The sequence below is a fragment of the Girardinichthys multiradiatus genome, chromosome 8 (genome assembly GCF_021462225.1).
Source record: "Girardinichthys multiradiatus isolate DD_20200921_A chromosome 8, DD_fGirMul_XY1, whole genome shotgun sequence".
In the NCBI taxonomy this organism is placed as follows: domain Eukaryota; kingdom Metazoa; phylum Chordata; class Actinopteri; order Cyprinodontiformes; family Goodeidae; genus Girardinichthys; species Girardinichthys multiradiatus.
This window is the reverse complement of record NC_061801.1, coordinates 23,472,356-23,491,448: the sequence shown is the minus strand read 5'-3', so window position 1 is coordinate 23,491,448 and position 19,093 is coordinate 23,472,356. Positions and strand designations below refer to the sequence as shown.

General features: G+C 40.2%; 1 protein-coding gene and 1 long non-coding RNA gene across 3 annotated transcripts in view; one reads left to right on the top strand and one right to left on the bottom strand.

Annotated features, from left to right (window-relative positions):
- Nucleotides 1-5,584: 5,584 nt before the first annotated feature.
- On the bottom strand, nucleotides 5,585-14,189 carry tbx3a (T-box transcription factor 3a). Of its 2 annotated transcripts, none has more exons than XM_047372590.1 (7): nucleotides 13,261-14,189; nucleotides 12,292-12,574; nucleotides 11,735-11,881; nucleotides 10,523-10,599; nucleotides 10,049-10,206; nucleotides 8,081-8,706; nucleotides 5,585-7,363 (listed from the first exon to the last, which is right to left on the bottom strand). In XM_047372590.1, exons 1-7 carry the CDS (start codon nucleotides 13,647-13,649, stop codon nucleotides 6,920-6,922), a joined length of 2,124 nt encoding a protein of 707 aa, XP_047228546.1. In that variant the 5' UTR covers nucleotides 13,650-14,189; the 3' UTR covers nucleotides 5,585-6,919. The 2 variants fall into 2 exon arrangements, with proteins under 2 accessions (XP_047228546.1, XP_047228547.1); XM_047372591.1 differs by having other exon boundaries at nucleotides 12,307-12,574; nucleotides 13,261-14,188.
- Nucleotides 14,190-14,230: 41 nt separating this feature from the next.
- The window catches only part of LOC124872501, an 83,121-nt gene continuing 78,258 nt past the window's right edge, over nucleotides 14,231-19,093 (top strand). Inside the window, exon 1 of the long non-coding RNA XR_007039305.1 lies at nucleotides 14,231-14,327. This is a non-coding gene — a long non-coding RNA (uncharacterized LOC124872501). The remainder of the gene's footprint in view (nucleotides 14,328-19,093) is intronic.

Sequence of the window (19,093 nt, the reverse complement as noted above, 5' to 3'; positions counted from 1 at the left end):
TATTTGATTGTTCCTTTTATTTTTTTGAGCAGTGTAAATAAAACTGAAATTGAAATAGAATTAGCCCAAACACTGAACCCTGTGGTACTCAACAAGTAATCCTGGAGTTCATGCTTCATGGTCTCCTTACTTATGTTCTGTGCTACAACGGTCTGGATGTATGTTTTATGCGCTTTTTCTTACTAAGATTTTTACAGAAAGTGTTGAACAGGACCAAAGAGAACAGTGCAGTACCACAGAGAATCACATAACAATAATAATAATAATAATAATAATAATAATGATAATAATAATGTTTTACTCTAAACAAGAACTTTTAAGTAAATATTTCAGAGAAAAGACCTTGTCTTTGTTAGGGTTTTGTACATATTTTTTATATACATACAGTACAGACCAAAAGCTTGGACACACCTCATTCAAAGAGTTGTCTTTATTTTCATGACTATGTATATTGTAGCTTCACACTGAAGGCATCAAAACTATGAATTAACACATGTGGAAATATATACTGAACAAAAAAGTGTGAAACAACTAAAAATATGTCTTATATTCTAGGTTATTCAAAGTAGCCACCTTTGGCTTTGATTACTGCTCCACACACTCTTGGTATTCTGTTGATGAGCTTCAAGAGGTAGTCACCTGAAATGGTTTTCACTTCACAGGTGTGCCCTGTCAGGTTTAATAAGTGGGATTTCAAGTCTTATAAATGGGGTTGGGACCATCAGTTGTGTTGAGCAGGAGGTGGATACAGTACACAGCTGATAGTCCTACTGAATAGACTGTTAGAATTTGTATTATGGCAAGAAAAAAGCAGCTAAGTAAAGAAAAACAAGTGGCCATTATTACTTTAAGAAATTAAGGTCAGTCAGTCCAAACAATTGGGAAAACTTTGAAAGTGTCCCCAAGTGCAGTTGCAAAAACCATCAACGCTACAAAGAAACTGGTTCACATGAGGACCGCCCCAGGAAAGGAAGACCAAGAGTCACCTCTGCTGCGGACGATAAGTTCATCCGAGTCACCAGCCTCAGAAATCGCAGGTTAACAGCAGCTCAGATTAGAGAACAGGTCAATGCCACACAGAGTTCTAGCAGCAGACACATCTCTAGAACAACTGTTAAGAGGAGACTGTGTGAATCAGGCCTTCATGGTAAAATAGCTGCTAGGAAACCACTGCTGCGGACAGGCAACAAGCAGAAGAGACTTGTTTGGATAAAGAACACAAGGAATGGACATTAGACCAGTGGAAATCTGTGCTTTGGTCTGATGAGTCCAAGTTTGAGATCTTTGGTTCCAACCACCATGTCTTTGTGCGGAGCAGAAGAGGTGAACGGATGGACTCTATATGCCTGGTTGCCACCGTGAAGCATGGAGGAGGAGGTGTGATGGTGTGGGGGTGCTTTGCTGGTGACACTGTTGGGGATTTATTCAAAATTGAAGGCATACTGAACCAGCATGGCTACCATAGCATCTTGCAGCAGCATGCTATTCTATCCGGTTTGCGTTTAGTTGGACAATCATTTATTTTTCAACAGGACAATGACCCCAAACACACCTCCAGGCTGTGTAAGGGCTATTTGACCAAGAAGGAGAGTGATGGGGTGCTGCGCCAGATGACCTGGCCTCCACAGTCACCGGACCTGAACCCAATCGAGATGGTTTGGGGTGAACTGGACCACAGAGTGAAGGCAAAAGGGCCAACAAGTGCTAAGCATCTCTGGGAACCAACTGATGGTCCCAACCCCATTTATAAGGCTTGAAATCCCACTTATTAAACCTGACAGGGCACACCTGTGAAGTGAAAACCATTTCAGGTGACTACCTCTTGAAGCTCATCAACAGAATACCAAGAGTGTGCAGAGCAGTAATCAAAGCAAAAGGTGGCTACTTTGAAGAACCTAGAATATAAGACATATTTTCAGTTGTTTCACACTTTTTTGTTCAGTATATAATTCCACATGTGTTAATTCATAGTTTTGATGCCTTCAGTGTGAAGCTACAATATTCATAGTCATGAAAATAAAGAAAACTATTTGAATGAGAAGGTGTGTCCAAACCTTTGGTCTGTACTGTATATATATATATATATATTTATTATAGAGGAACCCTTTTTCTCTCAGACCTCACAACGCAGGTTAATACCTGCGTCCAACTGGACATGTAGTAATGTTTTTTGGACACTAGAGTACGCTACATCCACGTGAAAGTGCACAGTGGCATCCAGCATACAAAACTGGACGTCCATACAAAACAAACACAAAAGGGAAATGCACTGATGCACCCACATGTAGGAAGAAACGCACAATTGTATTGGTGTCTCTTTGTTTTATTTGTTTCATTCAACAGTCTGCTGTATGGATTGTAATTGAGTTAATGCTGATCCCCTGTTGTTCCAAACTCAATTCATACTGAAATTCATTAACCTGAGGTGTTTCGGGGCAAGCAAAATGCATAAAACTAAAATTGTTCTTCAATGTGCTTAATGTTGTTAAAGATACAACATATTTTGAAAGGGAAACTGGTCATTCTGCATTACATTTGAACTCATGACATTGTGCGACATATTTGTTCAAAATGAAAGATTTTTTTCAAAAACAATCATGACCATATTGGCTGGCCAATATTTTTTTGTATGAGTCGAGGAATGCTTTTTATTTAAGACGATGTTGACATAAATAGAAGCAAACACCATTCCTTTGTTGTGTGTGCTTTTCAAGGTGATAATTGTCCTCTGTCACTATCATAAACTTACCTTTCCAGTTGGACAACAGGAGAATATAAGAGCAGGTCATGGCTGAGTGGCAGGTGAACAAACTTGTAACAAAATACAGGTTAACAACTGAACTCTTGTTATACTTTGAGTCATGTTTTACTTATTTCAATAACCATAGCAACAGTAGTCAGCCACAGTGTTGCAAAACCTACAAAATCATCCTGAACTAAGAAAATATGAGCCTCAATACAATAATAAAACATTAAGAGATAAAGTCAGTGTTAAAAATGAAAATAAATATGAGTTTGCACAACAAAGGCCAAAATGATCAAATCAACTACAACTCAAGGCCTAGGAAAAAATGTGCCTTTTTCAAAAAGACTTAAAATGGTCCACAGTCGATGCAACTCTTATTTTCAAAGGCATGTTATTCCGGAAGCTAGATGCCACTGAAAAGGTCAGAAAGTACTATTATGTCAGACCCATATGAGGAAAACATACTGTAACATTTTTGTTGAATAATGCATGCTTTAGCATCTTCGTTGCTAAACTGTATATCAAGGGACAGCCTCAAGGACAGTTAAAGTCCATCCAACCGGTCAACTGTCATAGAGATCCGCAGAATGTGAAAGCAAACCACTTAAAACAAAATAAATGAAAAATGTTACATTCGAAGCAGTCTTTTGTGGTATCAGCATTGCACACATTGATATTGTAATGATGATGTTAGTTTATTGCAATGTTACAATTAGTTCGATAAATTCACTGTCTCCTTACTTATGTTCTCACAACATAAAATAACACATTTCACAACTTTTGATGAGCAATTAAAAAAAATCAAACAATTTTTTCCTGCTCACAGCTCAGTGTTTAAAGTCTCATACAATGTTGAAGCATTTTTCGGAAGGCTGGTTAATTTAGAGACCGAATATCGCATTATCTGTTAGACCTTCAGCTAATAAACAATTGGGCTTTTATTGTTTTTCTGAGTTACCGGATGTTTGTTAAATGATTGACTCTTCTTAAACAGAAGGACGTCAATGCAGTCTGCCCATCAGATGTAAACTCATACCTAACAGATTACAAGAGGTATGTCTAAGAATTATGGTAACACTTTTCATTTTAAAGTGTGCCCATGCTGTTGCTCTTTTTTGTTACACCTAGCAAACTGATTATAAATCCCAGACAATGTAGTTAGATGATTACACTGAGGTGACCAGATTAGGAGAATGGAGAACCCCACTTTGCCTTTCAGTATCACAAAGATCTAGAATCTAGAATAGATGTAAATTAGGGGTATTCCATTTGCGGCCCTGTGACTGATTTTGAGCGACTGCTGACTTCAATTTAAGAATTATATTTGGCCTCTGAGGAGAACTGGTATATGCAGGTGTAGAGTTTTTTTTTTTTCATTAAAGGTAAAACAAAAAAATTCCCATATATATCTAGACCTGGAAAATTCATAAATCATATTACTTCCTCTCCCAGACTTTTAGAGACTGCTTGGGAACCCTGAAAAAAAGCATTGATTTTCTTACTGATTATAACTTACAGCCACTAGATGGCGCAACTGCCACTTCTAGTTGAAAACAATAATTTCTGAAAGACGGCCACTTCAACAAAGTAAATCCACAAATAAAGCCACTCCAGTAGAAGATGCCCTCCCCAACAGACGCTGTTATAATTTCTGGGGCAGAAGCTTTGTTTTGTTTTCTAAAATTCAATTCGAGACATATCCAACTTTAATATGCACTATAGACTCATATTTGTTCTTTTATTTATGCACAAAGAAAATAAAAATTTTACTTTTCCATAAATGTTTTGTTTTTCTTTATTATGTTAGCCTTTGTTTAGTGTCATAAATGCTTGCAGTGTTACCTGTTATACAAAATGTATGATTAAGCTATTAAACATGATAAACAGCCAAATTAACTTTATTCCAGTGTTTGCATGCTGTTTCAGACTCATTTAGCATTTCTTTATTAGTCATTAACAAACATAATGAAAGTTGCAATAGACCTGTGACCGAATCAAATATCCTTATCACCCGATCCTTGCCTCCCCAGTGAGCTCTCATCCAGGGTTTTCCTTTGGTCTGCTGGTTAATAAAAGCTCCCTTCGCCGCTAGGGGGCGTCGCGATTTACAGACGCATTGTCGCCTTCCGTGCAATAAAATGGAAGATATGCTCATGCAAGGCGCCAGGTGAGCAATAAGACGGACCAATTCAGACGGGTCGTATCGCGTTTACACCTATCCATCCGCGCCTGGCCTGCTACACATTAACTAGGCGATACACAAATGAAGATATGCTATTGATAAACTCATGACTCTAAGGTGCAATAGGAGCAATCAGGAATAGCCTTTCTTTTTTCCTGCTGTCAAAATGTTATAGCTTCTTCAGTATAGGATGACACCTTCTCATTGAAGCTTTTTATGCTGTCGCTTTCCAGCAAAACTGAATTGATTTTATTTCATTGCATTTTAAGAGAGAAAAACAAAACATATTTCTTGCATTGCATATTTTTCTCGATTCATTCGAGTTGCAGCATATGCCTGCAGTGATAATGACTGCCATCTTTAATTTTCATATCTAATATCCTGCCTTAAGGGTCATGCCAATAGCAGTAGACAGACAATACGTTCGTGCGATCCTCAGGTATGATGTTTCAGTGATTTTAAAGGCATCTCAAATTGATTCTTTAAACGCAACCTAATGTTTCTTTTAAAATTAGTTACTTTCTACGCCAATAGAAAATCACAGCAGGGTTTTTTTTTTTTTTTTTAAATAAGGTCACAGGTATGCATTTAAATAGTAAAAAGCTGCCGTTAATTTTAGTTATTCGGCGAAAAGCGAGGCGCACACACTGAAAAACAACATTTCAATATTTTTTATTGAAACTTTCAAGAACACAATGTCGATGATGTAAACTAGACATAACTCCAATACAACGTAACCCACAGACAACTTAAGTAACACAAAAAAGACACAGAGAGAGAAAACCTTCATATTTTCGATTATGCGGCACTTTTTTTTTTGAAAAAAATAAAACGATCAGATTCTTTTTTTTAAAACAGGAGAAAGGAAATTCACTTTTATCACACTTCAACGATACTTCTCAAAAAACAAATAAAAGAAAAAAGATATATATTTTTTTTATTTTCAAGCCATTGGTGCAGTGCCATGTCGCTTTTCCATTCGCTTTAAACAGTAGCACTTCACACACAAGGACAGGTGAAAATACAATGGCACATGAGTGTGAATCACTATCTCTCTGTGTGGATGTTTTACAGGAGACTGGGATATGAAGTCCGTGTTTTAAAGGGAAATATAAATGCAGATGGGGTAATAGTCCACAAATCGTCCTTACACAAGTATATTAACAATAAATTAAGAACTGATCCCTAGAAACAAACTACTCCGTTGTATTTACACGCAATAACAATATCAAATAATTACATAAATATCTTTATATATCCCTATTTACATCAATGCTCAATACTACCATTCATCTTTTTTTTATTTTTTTATATTTACTTTAAATTTCTGCTTCCCTTAATTTCGCATGCTTGCGCCTTAGGTTTGTCCCGGAGCACCATTCTTTCAGTAGACCTTTCCCAAACAAAATAATTAGGAATATTTGGGAAAAAAAACAACTAATTTTTTAATTGTTAATCTAATCAAAAGAAAAAAGTAAAGGAAAATTTAGTATTTCATAAAAACAACAAAAAGTCAGATTTTAATTTTCGAGGGCATGCATTGCTCAGTCTATGAATTCGTAGCGTAGAAAATACAGCAGTATTTATTTTGTTTAAAAAACGACAAACAAAAAAGGTAGGTCCAAACGGTAGTGAATAAGTCAATTAAATTCAGAGTGCATTTTTTTCGACTTACAGGAGACAGGACACAGCAGCAACTTCTCCGTAATCTGTATAAATCACACCCATGCCAGCGTTTCAGTTTCAATACTTGTACGGTATTCAAATAACAGGAAAAATAAGTGTAGTTTAAATTAATAAAAACAGAAAAGGCCGAGAGGGAGATAGAAATATACATTTTAGGTGTGTAATAAACAAAGTGCATTTCAGAAACTAAAAAGTTTTTAGTTTTTTCTGTTAAAAACCTGCATGAGTCTTCATTATCCTCATGACGGTTCACTTTTCCTGACAGCGACACAAGTAGCAGCAGGTGGGCTGTGGATGTGGGTGGGTTAAGGGGATCCACTCCTGGGCCTGTCCTGACTGGACTCCAGTCCGCTCACCAGGCGCTGGATGCTCTGCAGCTCGTTTGCGGCGTCCTTCTCCGCGCAGGTCTTCGGAGACGCCGATGGTATCCCAGAGGAGTGGCTGGTCACCTCCGAGGTGGAGTCCAGGGTGACCGCGGGGCTGGCCGAGACCAGCCCGTCCGCTTTCATTTCGGGTAATCCGCCGCCCCCTCCGCCGCTAGACATGGGAGGCACGGCGGTGGTGAGGAGCGTGCTGTCGGGCATCGTCATGGGGAGGGAGTAAGGACTGTACCTGAGGCGGGGGCGCACAGCGTTCAGAAACGGGTGTCGGTGCACCGAGGAGGAGGCTGCAGAGGAAGCGGCGGCCGCTGCTGCCATGTAGGTGTAGGGATAGGGGAACAAACTGCCGAACGGTGACATGGCAAGGCCCTGCGGATAAATAGAGAAATTTGGTGTCAAACAAGACAGCTAATGACAGAACAGATAAAGCCAAAGAAAATAATCTGAACCAATGAGAATAAGTAGCTGTTATGGTTCTAAAATGCTGGGATTTGTCTTGTTTTCTATAGTTTTAAATCCGCTCCGAACGAAACAAAATCCGGCAGCAAATATTTACCTTTTACCTTCCTCGTAAACGCGATTTCTTTGGTTCATTCGAGAATTTGTGTGAAGGAAAAATGAAAATAATAATAACAAAAAAATCTCGATCCCTGTGGCGTGATTCCTGTCCAAGGAATAAAAAAACAAAGCAAACAAAACACGAGGATTCTGAACAAAAATGAAAAAAACCTGTCAAGCAAGGAGACTCAAAATTTTCTCCTGCTTCCAATCACACACACACACACACACACACACATATATATATATATATATATATATATATATATTCTGTCCTTGCAGTTTAGGCACATAATGTGTTGGGAATGGTTGCCACGCAGTGTGGTTGGCAAAATTGCTATCCTACACCATGAGATATTCCACCTGTTGCACAGTTGACTGTATCAAAATTAATAATTTACAGTTAATCATTTAAATAATTTTTTAAAATAAATTTATACAGTCATTTGTTAGAACTAATGTAAAGACAGAACAAAAAATAAACATCTATAATAATAATCCCCCTAATCCACAGAAAATAGATTTTACCTGTGATGCTAAGACATGCTGCTGCAGATGAAAGGGAAGGCCTGGTGCCCCTGTCAAGCTCTGTGGAGGCGATGCCATGCTGGTTGTGTCCATGGTGCTTACTCCTCCTGAAGACACCGCTGCCAGTAAGGGTCCCATTCCAGCGGCCATGTTCGAGAATGCGCCCCCCATGTTGAACTGACCGGGGTGCAAGAGAAATGGATGCGCGCTCCCCAGATGATTGAAAAACTGCTGTCCTGTCAGGCCCGTTGGAAATCCAAAGTTATGCAAGTGGTTGTGGCCCATGTGCATGCTGTCAGTTTGAACAGTCAAAGGCATGAAGCTGTCCTTGCTCATTGACCTACATTCGTCCGTTTTGGACTGGTCCAAGTTAGGGCTCTTGAGATCTTCCCCAGAACGCGTGGTGCTGGAGATGACGGTGATGGGACTCTGCCGAGAGTCTGCCTGGCTTTTCTCAGTTCTCCTGCCTGTGGAGTTGCTGCTACTGAAGGGATGTCCCTTAGCCGGGCTGGTCTCATGATCCTTTCCGTCCCCCGTAGTGGTGGAGATCTTACTGGAGTCTGCACCGTCTTTGTGGTTGCCATCCTTGCTCTCGTCGTCACTATCCTCCTCACTATCACAGAAATCTGCAGAACAAGCAGAATGCTACATTACTGCTAACGCTGTTAAGGGCAATCGATACAGGGACACTTCCAGGAAGTTTGTAAAGGATGACCACGCGAGGCCCAATCATAATTGTTGGTGTAACACATCAAAGCCTTAAGCCAGAACAGAGATTCAGGAGTTTTGTTTGGTAGGTTATGCTAACCAATAGCGAGACGTGGAGGTTTAGGTACAAAAATAAAAAAAAGGCTTGATCATCCATTCATCCATCCATTACGTTTTTGGAAACAACTTAGTTTAGTTCATGTTGTTGTCTTGACCTATGTTAGCTCATGCTTTTAAAGCCAACATTTGATGATCTGATGTATTAAGACATGCTTTTTAAAAACCCTCACTAAGTTTAAAATTCCTAATTCCTATTTTATTTTACCTTTAGATGCATCATTCTATTATTTCAATATTTTATTTAACTCCTTTCAAACAACCAAATTTGTTAACCATGAAACTCTTTTAAAAATAATTTTGCTAAGATGCCCAGTTTTTCTAAGATGATGTTTATATATATATATATATAAGGGAGCGATGGATACTATAAAACTTGCACTGAGTGACGAAAATAAAATGACACGAAGTAAATAAATGAGTAAATAAATACATATTGCAAGTAAAAATACATCAATCAGGACAATAAAATTTCTGGTTTCCCTTGAGATGTGACCTATGATCCTGATGTTATTTTTTCAAAGGACCATAACACATAAAAGATCAGCTTCTTTGATAAAGGTTTTGAATCAAAAAATGAAGCAATTGCAAGAATTTCCCCTTTTATACATGAAATCATATATCTTTAATCTTTATCTGGTTTTGTTAATAAACCAAAACACCAACGTGCATTCTGTTGGTTGATGTGTTTACAGAATGAAAATGGTCGGAGCTCTCAGTTTTGATGCATTCAATAGAAAGGGGTGGGGGTCGGGGGGATGTTGGATTTTTCCAGTATTTGAGATGCTGATTGTTGCTCAGAGCCAATCAGAACAAAAATCAGAAGATTATGATCTCTGGATAATTGATTGGTGCATCTTTAGTTGCTACTTATGCTTCCTCTTTTTAATTCATAATAGAAACATATATTATACACATAGGACAATGCACTGGCCAGTATGATGCACTGAGATTAGTGTTATTTCTACAAGACTAGGCTTTTTTAAAATGGATTACTGCAGATTAGTCTAAAACCAACTGAAGCACGCTGGTATCTGCACACTAATTAAGAACATTTATAAAGCCTTTGTAAACAGTATAAATCTTCCCATATTGCTAATTTTATGACTAGTGATAAGAGCTGTGAGAAACTGTGGGGCCTACCTTTCAGGTGTGGGGGGCCCACTGTGGACACGGCAGGGGATGAGGCCTGGCCGAAGCACTTAAAAGAAGCCTGCTCGCCGGAGGAGTCGTCTGAAGCGCCGTTTTCCTTTTTCTGCTGCTCCTCGTAGGATCGCATGGACTGCAGAGCCAGCTGTTTCCTGCGCACAAGTGTCCAGGTTATTACAGGTGGCGTAGGTCACACAGCTCTCAGTCAGAAACAGCATCAGGATAAGCCCAGCAGATCCAGATGAAACTTGTTTGGGCAAATATTGCTTTTCCGGTGTTATAAAGGTTAAGACTTTCAGAATTAGTGTTTAAAATGAAAGTGAGACAAGACGGAGACTCCTCGGGGGGTTAATGTGGATGCTTAGACGCATGGTTTAATCCACCATGATCCCCCCTCTCTCTTTCAATGTAAGACATCTGTACCCTTTTCCTCTTTTTGACTAATGCATATTTCCCTTCCTGTCTTACCTTTTTTCCCGTCTCCCATTGCCGGTGTCACGGAATCCTTTGGCAAACGGGTTATGGTCGATTTTTAGCTGGGTTATCTGAAAGAAGCAAAGTTGTGTGTTCATGTTAACATATGAAACAAAGGGATGCCATTAATAAAACAAAACTAGACAAATGCCCATGGCTGGCCCAAGACATAAGCAAATTTTGCAACTGCTTGCATTTTCTTGCTTGCCTGCCCCCCACACCCCTCCTCCAAGAGAAACTGAATTCATGCATGGCTTGTTGACAAATGGACCAGTTACTAAGGAAAACTTTTGCGGCTTTAAAGTTACATTAAGTCTTTATTTAAAGATAAGTCCACATTTTGTTTTGATTGTGTCTGAGCTGGGAAAACATTTTATGCACACTTTAACCCCTTATAAATAGATCAGTGAGTAAAAGCCTTTTTTTTCTGAGTTATTTAGACTTTGCATCCCGCTGTGGAATGTAGAATGCAAAAATATTAAATAAATAGCCAATTAAGCGTGAATAATACATATATGGTGCCCCACACTTTCTTAGGGTCTCATGCAACCTTGGCCCGCCTCTGCAAAAAACCAAAGCACATAAAGGCAAACATGCTAAAGGCGCACAAAAACGCACGATTTGGCCCTTTCTCCCCCTCACCGTGTGTTTGTAACTTTTAAGAAAAGTTATCCCCTTACAGCTATTGCACAGATGAGGTTATAGATGCGGTGCCTAAAGGTTTTCCCAACAATTTCACAAGACTGCTGAGATGATCTGTTGGTGTTTTTGCTTTGCGTGTTTTTTTGAGAATAAAAAGTTACCAATACAGTATGGTCTGTCAAAAGTGCCTCTCCCTTTTTTTTCTCCCCCACCGAAGTCCCCCCTCTCTTGTTTTTCGTCATTTTCAACCCCCTGCCCTGTTAGTTATGCACACACACACACACACTCGCTTAAATACGCTAACAGAGCGAGAAAAAGTCTGAGCCAGGGCCAAATCCTTTCCACGTGATTAAATAAATAAAAGGCTTCAGCTGGCCCCCCTCCCCACACACACACAACAGCTCCCAGCCTCAAACAAATATGACGTCTTTCATATTTTATGACAACAAAGCGACGCAGAGCGTGAAATAAAGTGCGTGAGCATAAGGGGTGGGGCGGGGGTATACTAGTTGTGCATTAAGAATCTGATTGGGAGTACTTTACAAAAAACCTTTCTAATCTTACCTTGTCATTTTGATATGCAGTCACGGCTATGAAGTCCGTTTCTGGGAAAACATAGGTCCTAAAGGTGCTATATGGGAGCTTGAGGATGTCGTTGGCTCTTACGATGTGAAAGCGAGGCTGATATTTGTGCATGGAATTGAGAATGGTCTGCAAAACCAAAACCAACGCGCGCACACACACACACATTCACACACACACACACACACATTCACACACACACACACACGCACGCACGCACACAAACCGTTAAAAAAATGCGCATAAGAACAATATGCAAATTGAAAAAAAAATTGTTCTGTAGAAAACAACATCAGCGCATTCGGTAAAAATCAGCAGGTAAAACGTCATTTTTTTTAGAAGCTTGACATATTCAGATAAATTCTAAATATATATATTTTTTAAAAATGCAATCAAAATATTTAAAACATATAGAATATACAAAAAATCCAGCCAATGTTCAAACAGTTCAAAAACTAAAATTGTGAAATAAAGTATGAATTCTCTAACAAGCGTGTTCACTAAAAGAGTAATTTGATAAATAGTAAAAATTGACATACATTAGTTGAACTTACAAATCCATGCTTGTCGGAGATGTTGTTTGTCAGCTTGAGCTTGTGGAAGTTCACCACTTTCGACATCCACTGTTCACCCGTGGCGGGGCTGTCTGGGTGGATGTACATCCTCTTTGGCATCTCGGGGTCGGCCTTCCCCGCCACCATCCAGCGGGAGTTATGGAACTTGTACCTGCAGTCGTCGGCTGCGACGATGTCCATCAGGAGGATATACTTGGCCTTCTTGTCCAGACCGGTGCACCTCACTTTGAACGGAGGAAACATCCGCCTGGAAATAAGTAAAAGTGAAGAGAATTTTTAAAACAAAATATGCGATCATAGAAACAAATTTCTTCTTTTTTTGAAATCTAAACGTATTGAAGGAAACAGTACTTTTCTTGATTTGTGCAAGCCAAATATCTGCGTAAAACAGTCATGTGCTGCATAACTCCTAATAAAGGCATCCTTTCTGCACAAGCATACCCACAACAAGACAACATGTAAATGCTGAAGGAATGTTGCTTTGATTTTTATTGCCTCTTAAGGCCTACACACAGGTAAAAACCAGATCCTTGCATGCTGTCATGCCACGATAACGAGGAAAATTCTGCCAGAGGTTGACGCAAAAGAAATTGCATTTAATTGAGAACTGTGCCAACTATTGCTATTTTTAATAATATTTTCATGGTGCAAAGTAAAACAAATATCTCACTCCATTCATAAATTCTGCCACGGGTTTACTTGGGAGCAACAAAAATGTTAAAGGTTATCATCTGGAGATTTAATTGTTTGAGTTTATAGAGAAAACATAATCTAGAGGTCGTGATTGCATGTCTTGTGGGTTAATTAGAAGAGTTTGAGCGCTGCGATTCAGATTTAAGATTAAAGAGCGCTGCGTAAAGGAATCAGAGATACTATATATATAAAATATCATGAGAAATCCGAGTTTTAAGAAAAAACTAAAGAATATTTCACCTTCCGGATTTAGTTATCACCATCTCCGTGCCTTTTTTGTGGAAGAGTTCCCAGAGCTCCTTGGCTTCTAGGTGAACTTTGGGATCGTCCTCCACCTCCTCCTCGGGCTCCAGAGTCTTCAAAGGCCTGAGGTGCGCGGCCGCAGCCTGGTGTCCTAGCGAGAAGTGCAGGCCGGTCTCCGCGGCTCCCATCAGCTGGTCCATGATCGGCTTCCCCAGCGCGCCCGGCAGAGACAGGGAACCGCTGGGAGGGAGGGCCAGGGCCGGGAAGAACGGAGGCTGGTGACCAAGCATTGCGCTCATGGCAAATTCCGGACCCCGGTGAGGTATAAACGGATGATATGCCATACTTGATCCCTGTATGACTGGATCTCTCATCAGGAAGTTCATCCAAGTGCAGGCAGCAGATACAGAGTTGTTAAGCGAAACGGCGATTTTTCTGGAAATATCGTACTTTGCGTGATAGAAGCAGCAAGTTGAGTCAAATTATAAAGAAAAAAAAAAAAGCAAAGAAAAGAAGTAAGAAATTATAACTCCTCCTTCAGCACGACGCCAACAAACATCCACTAATTGTGACAAGTTTCGGGCATTTGTTAAGTTTTAATCAAAAGTCCGCAAAGCAAAACAGCAAAAATGATCTCCATTAATCTTCAGGAGCGCTGCGACGCCGATTTTCTCCGGAGGCTGACGCGCATCGGGACACCTTTCTGCTCCTTTCGGACATTAAGTTCGAATCAAACCAACAGGGGTGAGTCTCTTAATTGACCGCGGCGCATTCTTTCTCCTCTCTTCCTCCGCTGTTTACAATATCGGCATTCCTGTTAAAATGGGCTCCTTCTTATTGGCTTCAGTCCTGCAGCGAGAGCGCGACGTGTTGAAATATTTCGATAGCGCCGAATAATCCCCCCCTCTTGCCTTCACTCGCTCCGGACATGCACCCTGACACACACGCACGCACACACGCTTTATTCCTGCGCTCTCCTTTGGCGCACACACACTTTTCAGGGGGGAAAGACGTGTGCAGAGAGACAGGAGTCCGACGGAGAGAGAGAGAGAGAGAGAGAGGAGGTAAGGTCCCAGCTCCGTGATTTTCCTAGCGCCTCTGTGGCCCATAGGGCTTCATGCAGTGTGGATGTGTTGCGCTTTACAACCAGCAGCGCTCCGTTTGATTGGCTCTTTGACGCTTTCGGACCAATTGGGTGGCTGCGTGGGCGTGGTTTTGACAGTTCGGGTGGAGGGGACAGACATTCAGACTTATAAGAAGGTGTTTGGAAACTCTGGAAAAAAGAGGGGCTTCGCCTTGAAACGCCAACCCCCTGGCTCGGTCGGGTGTTGTGTGAATATGTCAACATCGTTAGCTGCAGAAGTTGCGCGATCGGCCGGTCTGTGAGGACCAAGCCCGGGGAAGCGGCTCTCTGGGGCGGGGAGATGTTACAGATCTGACCGCATGCTGACTCCCATTCTCTGCCCTGCTCCCTTGTCTTTTAAACAACAGGAAAACAGCTCTGAGCTTCTTTTTTTTTTCGCATGCTTTGGTAGTCTACATGAAAATTTCCTGTAGCGTCCTTCTCTTGAAATCAGACATAAATATGCAATTTGTTGTTAGTTTATGAAATATCATAAAGACAAGTTTTGCACACTTTATTTTTAAAATGCTTACAAAACCACTGTAGTATTTTTATTTAAATATTCTCTGCTTGGTCCTTCCTTTTTTAAATAGCAACGACGTTTTATGATGGATATTTGCAAATTTCCTAAGTTGTGTTTTTTTTTTTCATTTTCTAATTTTAAATTACATACGGTAGAAAATGACTGACTGACTGACTGACATTTTGTCGTTTTGCGGAATTGGCTGCAAGTTAACATGCAAATCTTGAATCAGAGCAGAGTTCAGTAAAGATCATGTGTTTATTTGTGTTTGTAGATCATCAGTTATTCTATAAAAACGTCAATTTTTTGAATCGCTCCAATCAATTGAGTGGTTAAATATAGCCTGGCTTTCCGGTTAGAACTGTTTCATGGAGATCATTTCTCTCTCTCTGAGTGATGGTTGATTATTCTTAATTTTTGTTCAGAAGTTGGCCATATCTGTCATAATCTGTTTTTCATCCACTATAATATTTAATCCCATCACCATCTGGGTTGCAGTCGGTCCTTTTTAGGCCATGGATACGGACTAAGCGGATATAATCACTTATAAGAAGAACGCATCTAATGATTATAATTTTTCCACGCAATCATATTGCCCCTCGCTGCAAAGCGGCTATCTGCCAGTGCTCCTCTAAAATGCAATTTTGACACAAATTCACAAGCAAACTAGAGTACAGCGGCCAGTGAACTACCGCGGATAAACATTAACCATCAATTCTCAGTCTGTTGTCTGTCTCAGTCTGTCTCCGTGGGTCCAGGCGTGGGTTTCAGAGTCCTCAGAGGGTGTGGAATGTGGGTGAGTGGGGGTCTTCAGTAGAATACTCCTGCAGAAAGCAATCATCAGAGCCTTCTTCTTGTGGTGTTTTTTATGCCTCATCCCTTCTCACGTCCCTGCTATTAAAACATGTGATGAACTTGTTGCACATAAAAAAATGGAAGCCTATATTGTTTTGAAGTTTAGGGTTTGAACATGTCAGTTGAAGCCTCGGGCTTAATTTGGGCGGCAATGAAAACAACTACAGTTGAATCCAACGCCAGTCGCTCTCAAAAAGTGCTGTTTGGAGTGCTTTGCACTAGAGTTCTGCGGGTTTGCGTTAATTCAAGTTCGGCTTGACTCTGCTGAAATGATCTGTAACCGTGCCTTATTCGTGGTGCGTGTGTGAGCATGTGTGTGAAAAATGGATCGCCTTGCATGCACGTACAGTATTCCTCAAGGCGGTCCAGGGTGCGGTGGCAAGGGAATCTGGCATGTACTGTGTGCTATTGATTTGTTACACAAAACAAATGCAACATTGTTGAAAAGCTGCAGCAGCATCAGACTAAATGAAAAATCTGCCCGAGCCGCAGTAGCTAGAAAGCCAGTAAACCTCCACATGTCTATAACCCCAACTATAACCCTTCCTTTTAGGTGAGTGGGGTCAGGATTGAGTCAAATAGTGGGCTTTACTCTTCTTTAAACACTCTGCCCCATTAGAAGCACATTTCAATTTAGTAGAAGGTGTCATCAAATAGGAAGCTGTGTTGACCATAAGGCTCTCTGAGCGTCCAAGCTGGCTTCATTAGCTAAGCAAGTAGGAGATGGTCAATACACTATATAAACCTTTACAGGGTAAGGTCTCCCAGGGTCTTTGCAGAGGCTATAAAAAGGTTTGAGCTGACATGACTGATTGATGAAGCAAACTTTGTCAGCGCTTCCCTTTTATACATCCACTCATATCACTCATATCAAAATCAAAGAAGAGGGGAGTGGATTTGACTGGACAGGCTCTGAAATTTCTCACTCCGTGTGTGTGGGTGATTTCCGGAAGTACGGAATGACGACTTGTGTTTTAAATCAGCCCTCTCCATACAACTTGGAGGGATTGCCTTTGGTTGCGCACTGATATGCTGCATAGTGATGGAATTTAGGTGGACAAGCAAATTTATTGTGTCTTCCTCTAAATCTATTTCATGCCATCTATATGTGTAGCTGCTGCTTTGGTATTGTTTAATGTCAATATGATAAATAAAGAAAAAGAACAGCAAGGATGCCTTTGGTTGTTCATGGCTTGACTGCACACAACAGCCACACGGTGTAGGTTCATTAAGCAACGCTTCAAAGACATTCCTGGAATTGATCATGGAGCTGCAAGTGATGTAATGTATGCTGTCCTGTTTATTTGCAGATTGTTAATGATAAGCAAGGACAGACTTGGTGGCACCAACCCTGAATGGAGAAGATTGCCTGGTTAGACTCGTCAGCCCTAACAGGACGTGATAGGGAAAGGAAACATCACTAGATTAGTATATTCAGCGACTGTAATGACTCCAAACTTCGTTATGCACATCCCGACGCGAAGCGCGGGAGGGGAGGATGTTCAATTGACAACATAATGACTTTCTAAATGCATACCGTTTGCCTCAAAGATGTAGGTGGAGCAGCAATTGATCTGTCGAGACAATGTAGCCCCCCCAAAAAATGCATGCCATAAAATGCACTTTGCAGAATCAGGCCCGTTTTAGTCAATTGGCTTCAAGAACAATAAACTCTTTACCTGTCTGTGAAATGTCTCTGTCAGACATTTGTAAGTCAATTCAACCCTTGCTCCCATCAATCCCTGCACTGACCAGTTATGGTTATTGATGGAATTCTATTTTAGTTAATTAGGGGATGTGCTTATTGATGGCAGCAGATTGACTTGAGTTGACAAGGAAAATGGTGCTGTGCTGAAGAGACATTTGCTGCACTGGTCACAGTTGTTGAGGGAATTTATTTACCTTTTGATCATATCAAAAAGGAAATGAAATGATCATGAATCAGGTATGTACAGCTTCTTATAAATGTCTATTTTAGAAAATGACCCACAAGTATTTATATCTGACATATGCATGCATTCAAGTTGCTTTGAAAAAGCATACAAGTAAATTGAAGTTTTGTTTTATTTTGTCACATGACAATCCTAAACCTTAATTAATTTTACTGAGAACTTGAAATGAAATACCAGCTCATCTAAATTAAGTCTAGTATGCATTTGTAGTCATCTCCTCTGAATCAATACTTTGTTAAAGTACAGCTAAAAATTCTTTGGGGTATTTTTTTTACCAGCTTTGCACACCTAGAGATTGAAATATTTGCTCTTTCATCTTTGCAAATAACCTCAGGCCCAGTCACACTGGATAGAGGCTTTCAGTGAACATCACTTTTGAAGTCTGGCAATGGATTGTCCAGTAGATTTTGACTATTCCAACACCTAAATATGCTTTGATCCAAACCATTCCACTGTAGCTCTAGCTGTTTGTTTAGGGTCATTATCCTGCTTCAAGGTGAACCTCTGCTTCAGACTTTAGTCTTTTGCAGCCGCTAGAAGTTTTTCTTCCAGGATTGCTGTATATTGAGCTCCATCTATCTTCCAATTAGCTCTCGCTTCCACAGGTTCTCCCACCTGAGCTATGGTTCTTTTTAGCTGAAGGCAGTTGTTTGGAATGGATTAAATTTAGGGGTATCAGAGAAAAACTGCTGAATTCAAATGCATGCCACACTTTTTATTTAGTTTTTTAATTGGTAATACATTTTTAAAACCTCCCATCATTTTCCTTCCACTGTGCAAATATGTGTTTATTTGTGTTGCCTGTCAAATGAAAGAATCCCAATAAAATTCATCGATGTTTTTGGTTGTAACATGACAAAATGGAATCAATACTTTTGCATTGCATTATAGACAATTTAAACATCCTAGTTCGTCAAAAACTTCAAATATAGATTTGGTAAAATACATTTTTACATGGCATTGTTTGGCTAGAAGCCTACAAAACGTTCAGTGATGACGCTTAATGATTTTCATACAACATTTTCCTTCAAAAATGATCTGTTGTCATCACTTACTTCTACAGAGTATAGTTCTGACAGCTGCACTTTTTAAACAAACCATTCCAGTGGCATGCATCACCTGTAGAGCATAATGCGAGGGATTTGCCTGCTCAACCCAATAAACAGCCATCAGGCTTTCTCTGCAGATATACAAGCTGTGCGATCAAGATACTCATGGCAAAAGCCTCAGATGTGGACCATGTGTCAGAAGCTTTCTGTTTGCCTTACGTGCCCCTGCTAGCCAACATGGGAGATAAGCATCTCCCCCCCCTCCTTGTACTCGGAGAGTCGATGAATTGGAGTGGAACTAGTTTTGCATGCTAAAAAGCAAACAATA

What these genes read in the sequence shown, in the direction of transcription:
- tbx3a (XM_047372590.1), bottom strand. Translation starts at nt 13,649, where the DNA reads ATGAACTTCCTGATGAGAGATCCAGTCATACAGGGATCAAGTATGGCA. An exon ending in AATGGGAGACGGGAAAAAAG is followed by an intron (nt 10,207 to 10,522) that starts GTAAGACAGGAA and finishes ACTTGTGCGCAG; the next exon opens with GAAACAGCTGGCTCTGCAGT. An exon ending in AGCATGTCTTAGCATCACAG is followed by an intron (nt 7,364 to 8,080) that starts GTAAAATCTATT and finishes ATTTATCCGCAG; the next exon opens with GGCCTTGCCATGTCACCGTT.